This window comes from Heloderma suspectum, chromosome 5 (genome assembly GCF_057233095.1).
Source record: "Heloderma suspectum isolate Gila_16-S chromosome 5, 16-S_ref, whole genome shotgun sequence".
Classification (NCBI taxonomy): Eukaryota; Metazoa; Chordata; class Lepidosauria; order Squamata; family Helodermatidae; genus Heloderma; species Heloderma suspectum.
Window position 1 is genome coordinate 126430331 of NC_139462.1, and position 10808 is coordinate 126441138.

General features: G+C 48.1%; 1 protein-coding gene across 1 annotated transcript in view; it reads left to right on the forward strand.

Moving 5' to 3' along the window:
* LOC146344393 (leucine-rich repeat-containing protein 37A2-like) overlaps positions 1-10343 on the forward strand; it is a 50430-nt gene extending 40087 nt beyond the window's left edge. Inside the window, exons 15-18 of the mRNA XM_084860370.1 lie at positions 321-368; positions 5286-5342; positions 8974-9027; positions 10205-10343. Coding sequence (XP_084716496.1) covers positions 321-368; positions 5286-5342; positions 8974-9027; positions 10205-10241 — 196 coding nt within the window. The 3' untranslated portion in view covers positions 10242-10343. The remainder of the gene's footprint in view (positions 1-320; positions 369-5285; positions 5343-8973; positions 9028-10204) is intronic.
* Positions 10344-10808: the final 465 nt, after the last annotated feature.

Consider the following 10808-nt stretch of genomic DNA (forward strand, 5'->3'; position numbering starts at 1 on the left):
AAACAGAAGAAGAATACACAAGAATAAGAAATAAGAATGAAATACCTAGAACGTATTAGAAAAGGAAAGAGAGACTTGCTTGAGTTTTCAGCAAGGCAAGATCTGAAAGCCATGGAACATGAAACTAAGGCACACACGATGCGCGCGCACGCACACTGTCCAGTTTTGCAGCACAGCTATCTAGGATTGTTCATGAGTGACTTCAAAACAGTGGCTAATTTTGAAGAGAACTTGAGATGCCATGACCACCTGAGGGAACAGAAGAGAGCAGCCTTGAATGCTGTAACTTTCCTTAACTTCTGTTTTTCTTACCTCAACAGAGAGCCAGCTGCAGAGCCCCCTACTAAAAAGGCCAGTTCAAAGAAACTGTGAGTAACTGAAGCATCACAAGCCTGGCTGTTACTTATTCCATTGCAACTAGGCATTTGGGACTAGTCTTTGCAACAACCTACTTCAGCATTTTGTCAGATCCACCAACTGGACACCTGACTGGCTCAGCATATGAATCCTATTTATGCAAGTTAGTTGCGCCCTATGTCCATGGCCCCCAACCCAACCACTGAATGTAGGATCATCTGCATCCCTGTAGAATTAATGTTTGGTCTATCTTTAATAAGAAGAGATCTACAAGGGGGACCTGCAACAAAATATTGCAATTTGGAGTGCTCCTGTTTAGGGCCATGTTTCCACAACAACGGAAGGAGAAGCTAATGGAGGAGTACTGGATTTTTTAAAAGGAATCGGCTTTGCTGTGAGCAGGGCTCCACGACCAGATTCTCCAGACTAGTAAAAATCACTTCACAGAACTTCCTGATGGGGGTGGGGGCTAGAGTGAACATCACCTGGCTGGCAGGGGCTGCTCAACCAATGAGAGAGGCATCCCCTCCCCCCCCTTTCTCCTTTCCCCTTTCCCCTGAAAATCCAGATGCACCTGCATTTCAGGAGCAAACCTCATTGAGCACAATGGGAGTTACTTCCAGGTAGACACACATATACTTGTGCTGGGAAAGAATGTGGAAGAGAACACAAAGTTGGAAACCAGCACCCATTTTAACCCGCAGGACCTCATTGACCACAATGGGAGGTACTTCTGAGGAGACGGTAATGAGTTTGTTGTGGGAAAGAGAGCAGTAAAGACAAAAACAGAAACCAGCCCCCATTTTAACGCACAGGATCTCTATAAGGAAGTTGTGAAGGAGTTACGTCCTAAGGCAATGAATCAGAGCCTTGAGATTGTGCTTAATTGCACTTAAGGAATTGGGCTTTAAAATGTGTCTTGTCAGTTGAGGGGGATCGCTGTTGTTTCTGTGGTCATTGAGAGGGCAAGCCTCATTCAGCACAATGGGAGGAAAAACCCCTTGACTGGGGTCACGGTGAAAGACACACCCCTGGGCAGGGCTAGCATACCCCAGCTAAATGCCAGGGGTTTGGGCATACAACAGCTATACCTGGGAGAACCCAACTTAAGGAAAAGAATCAGGCTTTAAACAGTCTCAAGAAATCTAGTTTTTCCCTGATAAGCTCCGGGGTGGCTGCTGGATGGCCACGACGTCATGTATCCCAAACAACCTCCACATGCAGCTGGCTCAGAGTAAATTGCTAGTGGAAACGCCCCCTAGGTTTGTAGCTACTCTGAGGGTGTTTCCACCAGTGATGTGAATGCCCTCTGAATGCCCTCTGAATGCCCACATCGGAATTTACAGAGATCCCCCTCAATTGGCATGGCAAAGTTTAAAGCCCAGTTCCCTAAGTGCGGTAAAGCGTGATCTCAAGCCTCCAATTCTCCTTTGATTGGTTTATTGCCTTAGGAAGTAACTCCTTCAACCCTTCGTTATAGAGATCCTGCGGGTTAAAATGGGGGCTGGTTTCCTGTCTTTGTGTTCTTTCCCCCTCTCTTTCCCAGCACAAGCATATGTGTGTCTACTTGGAAGTAACTCCCATTGTGCTCAATGAGGCTTGCTCCTGAAATGCAGGTGCATCTGGACTTTCAGGGGTAAGGAGAAAGGGGGTAGAGGGGGGGAAGCCTCTCTTATTGGTTGAGCAGCCCCTGCCAGTCAGATGATGTTCACTCCAACCCCCACTCCCACCAGGAAGTATGTTCTGTGAAGCGATTTTTATTGGTGCAGAGAACCTGCTCATGGAGCCCTTCATGGACCAGAGCACAGCAAAGCTGATTTCTTTTTTAAAAAATCCGGTACTCCTCCATTTGCTTCTCCTTCCATTCCCCTTCCCTCCTTCCTTCCTGATTTTCCATTCCATGTCCCCCCAATAGTCCTCATATGGCAGTTTTGGAATTCCCCCCTCCATCCCCACCACTTCGGGTTTTGTTTTCTTTACTTCTGCAAATCTTGGTTTCCCCTCAAGCTTGCTGATTCCTCCCTCCTGTGTGTGGGTGGTGCCATTTTGGCTCTATGGAGTGGCATTGAGTTCACTGGTAGTAGACATGATGATTTCATGAAAGGAAAAGGCACAGAAGCCTGTCCAAAAGGGGCGGGGGCAGCAACTCCAATTTGGGTAAAGATATAAGTGCTGCTGGGTCAAGCCCCAAAGGTCCATCTCATGCCTCGGCAGATGCCTACAGGAAGGCCACTTGGAGGGTGTGAAGGGAACCACCTTCCCCCAGTGTTTGTCATTAACAGCTGCTATTCAGAAGTAGACCGACCACCTTGTTTTTCTTCCCAAGCCCTCCTCTCCTCATCCTCTCATCCTCTGACAACAGCAGCCATCTTCTTTCATAGGCATGAAACCGCAGTTTACTCTTTGAGCCTTTTCTCTCCTTTGCCCCCATATTCAGTCTGTTGCCAAGTCATGTTACCTCTCCCTTTGCAAAAATATGTCCCCACCTCTCAGTCCCCTTAGAAAAAAAAAACTCTGGTCTGTCATCTTTCACTACTGGAGTTTTCTCTTTTCTCTCTTCTGTTGTCTTAGCTTGCTCCTCTCACATCTATCCAGCATTCTGCTATCAAAATTATTCACTTTTCTTGTTGCTCTGATGATGTGATGCCCCTCCTTAAAGCCCTGCACTGGCTCCCTGTCCAGTCCTCATCCTAACCTTCAACGCCCTCTATGGTCTTGCTCTGCCTTATTTCTCTGCTCAAATATCCGAACACATCCTGCCTGTGATCTTCACTCATCCAGTTCCATTACCCAAAGTCATCCAAAGGTCTTCTGCTCTCTCCAATGACTCCAGCCTTTCTCCCTTACTCCCTGGAACTGCCTCTCAGAATGCTTCTGTGAGGCCACCTCAAAACCCTCCTCAAAACCCATTTTTTCTGTGAAGACCCAGCTCCCTGCCACATATCCCCCCATCCCCACTACGTCTCACTCCCCACCCCCTCACCACATCCTCCCTTACCCATCCATTTCCATCACCACCACTGCTACTGCTCTCTGAAGAGCAACACTGGCTGTAAAATGCAGCTGGCACAGCTCTTCAGAGAGACTGAAGTGCTTGGGTCTGAGGAGGTCCTTTATCAGAGCCAGGCATTGTGGAAGGGGGTGTCCGCGGAGATGTCCCAGGGTGTCTTGTACAGGTGGTCTCCTGATACATCCCTTCCTACAATGCCTGGCTCTGCGGAAGGACCTCTTCAGAGCCCGGTATCTGGGCCTGGCCAGCTTTCAGGATTCCCTTTTTGCCTGGCTGAGAACTCCAAGAGCCAAATCAATACTCAGACCAGAGGCTGCATTTCCAAGGCTTTAATTCCATTTACCCTAATGAGGCATACAGATGCAAATTGCTAGAGACTCACAGAACACAAAAGAAACAGCCTTCAGGGAGTTCAAAGGGAAACTACGAAAGTTGATCTCCATTAGGGAAAAAGGCAGCAAGCTCTCTTAACTTAAGGGGTGGGAGGGGAAGATCTCTCCCTCTCCCGTGACACGTCCGAGCGCAGCTGTTGATGCCGAGCCAATTGGGCAGAGCGCCGAAGTTCTGCCCTTGCAACTTCCCGCTTGTGCCTGCATCTGCGTCTTGCGTCTAAAAGTTTAGGTGGTTCTTCCCTCGCCTCCCCCTGTTCACCATCACTCCCAGGGATGTGGGGGGGGGGGGCTCTCCATGCAGCTGTGCCTGAAGCCTGGGAAAGTTCCTCCCCCATATGTTGCAGCTCTTCCTCAGAATCTGAGCTACCCTGACACTCCATATGATCAGAGGCGACCCTGACACCGGCTCTCTGAAGAGCCATGCTGGCTGCTTTCTCTGGCCAACACAACCCTACAGACAGCCCACCCGCCCCATGGCTCACACTGACAAGATTCTCGGTGCGAGCCAGAGGGCAGGTGGCTGAGAGCACAGAGGGTGGGCAACTGCTCCAGGGAGACCTGCTGGCCACTCTCTCACTACGGGATTTGCCACAGTGGGAGAGGGGGACTAGCGGGGCTCTCCGGAGTAGCCGCTAGCATCACTGAGTGGGTTGGTGCTCCAGAGAGACCGTCCAGTTCGCCTCTCCCACTGTGGCAAATGCCACGGCGGGGAAGCAGCTGGCAGAGCTCTCCAGAACACCCACTGGAGATGGCAGATCCATTAGATTTGTTTTTTCTCCACGAACTGTGTTCATAGGGAACCAAGGGCTTGTATACTTTATAGACGAATAAGGAACTGATGGTTTTGCACTTCAAGTAAGCCTTGGGCTGCCACAAATGACACACCCACAGCACCAAGAGACTGCCTGCTACAGGGTGCCCCATGCCATGCTTGACCCAATGTTTCATTTTTGGTGCAAGTCATTCTCAAGCATGCTGCCCCTCCATCAATTTTTGCCAATATACAAATAAATGGATGAGGAACTGGAGATGTGCATCCTAAAATAAGCTTGAGCCACCCCAAATGATTCACCTAGGAGGCTGTCCATTACAAAACTGTCTTAGCATTGTGTCTAGCCCAAAGCGTTATTTCTACAAGTCACTCTCGAGTGTGCTGCCCTTGTACCAATAATTGTCAGTAGCAAACAAAACATGTACTGTGCATGATGCTAGCCTATTTTGTATGGAGCAATCTCCTGGTATGGCTGGGGGGTTGTCATTTGGGTTGACCCAAAGCTTATTTTGGGGTACACATACTCAGTTCTTCATTTATATGTGGCACACTGCTGTACTGCAGCCTCACGGTGAATGTTCCCTTGAAGTGTCTGACGAAGCACAGGATATTTGGGGCAAAAGTGTACATGGCTAGTTAGGGCTCTGCATTAGCTGAAGCCTCCATCTGCTTTCAAGAGCACTGAAAACAAGTTATCGAGATTGGGGAAGATGCAGCAGACACTCCTTAACTTCTGCTTTTCACTCTTCATCAGGGTTCCAGTGGTAGAGAAAGAAGAGGCTACTACCGAAGCCTCCAGTCCAAAGATAGAGTGAGTACCAGTAGCAAATATGGGGCTGTTTTTCCTTCTCTTTAACCTGGCCATTTTACAGCTGATCTAGAGCCAGACATCCTGAAGAGTGAGGTTGAATGGGCCTTAAGAAGCATTGCTAATAACAAGGCAGCAGGAGATGACGGTATGCCAGCTGAAGTGTTTAAAATCTTGCAAGATGATGCTGTCAAGGTGATGCATGCCATATGCCAGCAAATTTGGAAAACACAACAATGACCAACAGATTGGAAAAAATCAACTTATATCCCCATACCAAAAAAGGGAAGCACCAAAGAATGTTCCAACTATTGAACAGTGGCACTTATTTCACATGCCAGTAAGGTAATGCTCAAGATCTTGCAAGGTAGACTCCAGCAATTCATGGAACGACAATTGCCAGATGTACAAGCTGGGTTTAGAAAAGGCAGAGGAACTAGAGACCAAATTGCCAATATCCGCTGGATAATGGAGAAAGCCAGGGAGTTTCAGAAAAACATCTATTTCTGTTTTATTGACTATTCTAAAGCCTTGGACTGTGTGGATCATAACAAACTGTGGCAAGTTCTTGGTGGTATGGGGATACCAAGTCATCTTGTCTGCCTCCTGAGGAATCTGTATAATGACCAAGTAGCAACGGTAAGAACAGACCACGGAACAACGGACTGGTTTAAGATTGGGAAAGGAGTACAGCAGGGTTGTATACTCTCACCCTACCTATTCAACCTGTATGCAGAACACATCATGCGACGTGCTGGGCTTGATGAAGCCAAGGCTGGAGTTAAAATTGCTGGAAGAAACATTAACGATCTCCGATATGCAGATGATACCACTTTGATGGCTGAAAGCGAGGAGGAGCTGAGGAACCTCGTGATGAAGGTGAAAGAAGAAAGTGCAAAAGCTGGGTTGCAGTTCACCCTCAAAAAAACCAAGATTATGGCAACCAGCTTGATTGATAACTGGCAAATAGAGGGAGAAAATGTGGAGGCAGTGACAGACTTTGCCTTTCTAGGCGCAAAGAGTACTGCAGATGCTGACTGCAGCCAGGAAATCAGAAGACGTTTACTTCTTGGGAGGCGAGCAATGACAAATCTTGATAAAATAGTGAAGAGCAGAGACATCACACAACAAAGGTCCGCATAGTTAAAGCAATGGTATTCCCCGTAGTAACCTATGGCTGCGAGAGCTGGACCATAAGGAAGGCTGAGCGAAGGAAGATAGATGCTTTTGAACTGTGGTGCTGGAGGAAAATTCTGAGAGTGCCTTGGATTGCAAGAAGATCAAACCAGTCCATAGTCCAGGAAATAAAGCTAGACTGCTCACTTGAGGGAATGATATTAAAGGCAAAACTGAAGTACTTTGGCCACATCGTGAGAAGACAGGATACCCTGGAGAAGATGCTGATGCTAGGGAAAGGGGAAGGCAAAAGAAAGAGGGGCCGACCAAGGGCAAGATGGATGGATGATATTCTGGAGGTGATAGTCTTGACCTTGGGGGAGCTGGGGGTGTCGACGGCCAACAGGAAGCTCTGGTGTGGGCTGGTCCATGAAGTCACGAAGAGTCAGAAGCGACTGACCGAATAAACAACAACAAATATGGCAACCAACTAGGGTATGATTGCCAGATCACTATACTATTTTAAAGACCACTAATTTTCACAGCAAATGCAAATTAACATGTCCTATATTACACACACCCCAAGACAAACTTAATGTAGGATGCTCTGCACCACGCTTATTTCCCCTTTTTAAAAAAGTGGATCTATTCCCTACAAGACATCAGCAGAAAATGAGTGGCAAGGCAACCCTAGTTAGGTAAGATGGGCCTGGGAAGTGTGCTTTGAGTCCCGCAACCCAGGTCTCTCTGATGGGATGTCTCAGTGGTAGTGAAAATCCAGGCTCCATTCCAATCCAGTACAACTGAACAGTCTTCTGTTTTAAAGAGCATTCTGAAATGAGATGAGCTTGAGGATGCTTCCAGGTATGGGTGACTTGGCAGCACTCCATCGGCTTCAAGCTGCAAGAGAATAGCAATTCTACTTCCAGACCATTGGAATCCAAATGGTGCTCTGTAACGGGGCTGGCTGAAGACAGCATGTCCTGAGGCAGAGCAGAACATCCCCCTCCCCCAGGAGGACCCAAGGCTGGCCAAGTTGTTTTGGCACCTGAGCCAGGGGGTCACACAAGCACCTTTCCCTCGCCTTGGCAGTAAAAGTCCAATAATAATCAATTAAGGGAGCAATCCTATGGCTGCTAGACAGCAGCCAGACAGCCATAGAATATGCTGTTATCTGGGAACTGACCTCGGAGCCCGCGCTTTGAGGTCAGTTCCCGGAGAACCGACTTCCCCCCGCTTCCATGCTGCCTCGGAGGCAGTGCAGAACAGCCCCGTCCTCTGTGCTCGCAAGAGGAGTGCGGAGCGGCCGGAAAGGGGCGTGGCTGGGGGTGTTCCAGGGTGGGGAGAGCGTAGTTGCCTTTATGACACATCCAATGTGTCATACAGCAACCTCCTTCCCCGCTCTGTGCTCCTGTGTAGGGGTGTCCCAAACCCACTCACTGTTCCAGTCCAGGCATCCGCAGGGTGTGGGGAGGCGATCCGTCCCTCCCCCCGGAATCCTGCCTGGCCGGCTCCGCTCCACGGCAAGTCCATGGAGCTGCCGGCCGGGCCCATTCGCAGCTGGACTTCCATCTGCTGCCAGGCTGCGGCCGCAAATGGTGTCCGGCGTAGGGACGCCATTTGCGTCCCTGCTCTTTTCGGTGATAGGCTACATAAATATTCACGTAGCCTCTCATGGCAAAGAGCAGGGACACAAATGGCGTCCCTTCTGCCGGATGCCATTTGTGGCCGCAGTCCGGGGCAGTGGACGGACAGCAGCAGCGGATTGACCCGGGCTGGTGAGCAGCAGATAGGGTCCGTCCGGGGAGGATTGGGAGGGGGAGTAGTCCATTCCGCCACGGACTCCGGGGGGCCGGATTCTAAAGACTTCAGGGCCTCATTGGAGTCTGTGGCAGATTTCTCTGCCATCCCTACTCCTGTGGCTAGACAGCTGCAATCGGCTGTCTAGCAGAAAAAGCAGGGCAGGAGGAGCACGGAGGGGACGATCCCCTCCATGCTTCTCCTGCCCTGCTTTGGATAGGCAGTCGCCTCCGAGTTTGGAGGTGGACACCTATCTAGATAGTATTGTGCCCTAAATAACTAACCATTTGTTGTCCTTTCATGACACCCAAAATCAGCTGCCTGAGGTGGCCTACTCACTTTGCCTAGTGGTGGGTCTGGACCTGGCCAAGCAGCACCCTTTTTGCAGCCTTGTAAAAGTGACAAAAGTTACTAAAATAAAAGTTACTAGCTGCAGAGGAGGGATGGAAGGCAGCAGGGCATTGGGTGAAGGGCTCCCCATTCTCTGCAGTTTTGTTCTGCGCCTGCAATTTAGGGGTGGGGGAAAGCAGATGTAAAGATAATGCTCTTTAGGAAGAAAAGGGCTACAGTGATAGAGGCAATTGCTAGGGAGGAGGGATACACCATGGGAAAGGAAAGATCTAGAGCAGTCTGTACAGGTGATAAGGGGCGAAATCTATTGAACAGCTGCAGTGACAGCAGCTCTCCTTAATGTCTGCTTTTCACTCTTTGTCATCAGGTCTTCAGGTGCAGAAGAGGAAGAGGAAGGAACTGAAGGTGCTTCAAAGAAACCGTAAGTAATGGTGTCCAACCCTGAGTTTCTTTTAGGGCGCTATCCTAGGCATGTTTAGGCAGAGAAAAAGTCTACAAATCCCAGCATTCCCCAGCCAGCAAGGATTTATAGGGCTGCACCCTCAAACTCCTTGTTTAGAGGTGTTCTGGAATGCATCTGCAGATTTACCATCTTAAGAAGACACTGAATTTTGCAAAGGATTTTTGTAATATATTTATTTACTTGTTAAAAACTAAATCAGGGATTTAGATCAGCTGCAGGCAATCTTTTTGGATTGTGGGCACATTTGGCAATTTGAGAAACTGCAATGAGCACTACCACAAAACGGTTGCCATGGGAGGCATGGCAAAGAACAAGTAACATGCCCAAAGGACTGAGTAAAAGGCAGAAGTAGGGTCTGAGCCCCAATACACTAAACCATTCCTTTGAATCCATAGTTTTCAGCACCAAAAGAAACCTGTTTCACAGCAAACCAAGCTCACAGTAAGAAAATGTGTTAATTAAAAAAAAAAAAAGTGGGAGGGTCGGGCACTTTGACAGGCACCAAGAAAGGTGTCCAGAGGTGTATTTGTGCCCTTGGCACTATGTTGCCTACCTCACAATAGATTTTAGATTATTCTATTTTGTAGGAAGGTTTTTGTCCTTCAAGTGCTGAAATATCAAACATTTCAGTACAAATTGTGCAAAGGAGCCATTTGTTTTTAGCAGCATATTCATGTTTACGTTTCAACTCTCTTTTCCATGTGCACCACTCTGCATGAATTTCTCAGGTTGCCACCTTTTTCTGGCAAGGCTCCTACAACTTTTAATAGCTGCCTTTCAGACAGAAATTCAATGTGCATTAAATTTCTGCATGTCATTCAGCCACTAAAAGGTACAGAGGGGGCCCTGACAGGAAAGAAAATAGTGACAATTCAGCATGGATGTCACATGGCTTTTGGCTCTTGCCAAGACTCAGAATAATCCTTGTGTTGACAACATGCTCAGGTGAGCTCACTGCTAGTTCTCTTGGATTCTCCATTGAAAGAAGCCTGGAGACCAGAACAGAGATGCTGGGTTACAGTTTCCAGTCTGCTATAGTAATGTCACTGAAGAAAAGTTTGCCAGATTCACTGGGAGGAAATCCAGTTAAGTGGATGCATTTTAATGTAATTCTTTCTTCACTTTACATCTGCAGTAGCTCAGGGGAGGAAGGAGAAGAAGAGGATGAATGACCATTGTTTTTTCATGAATGCTGCTGTACATTATCTAGAGCACTGTACAAAGTTCTATTGTTGTTTACACTGAATATTATTAAATACATTCCTCTGAAAGGCACCCCTTTTGTTGTTATCCTTACCCAAATATTTAATACATTAGAGTTCAAAGCACTTCACATTTATAATTATATCCTGTTTATAGCCTCATGATGCTCTCAAAGTGGCTTACAAAAGATCTTGGTAATAATATTATGGTATCAGGAACAGAAATAACATGGTGTCCCTGTAGTGCCAGGTTTATTCAGGTATTGATTTATGGCATTTATACAGGCCTGGCAGCAGAGTTCAGGGTGCTCTCAAGCATGGTGCTGCCAATGCCCCTCCCCCCTTGTAGGGAGTGGGGAGGAGGAGGCAGCACCAGCAGTAGCAGAAGAGGCAGGCAGGCTGGAAGGCCGGCCATGTGAAATGCTGGAGGAGGAAGATGTGGTGGGTAAAATGGTGGTGCAAGAGGAGGAGGAAGGCAAGGGACAGGCACGAAGTAGAGCTATGCACCATCTTGGCTCCCCTTCAGGATGCTGCTGC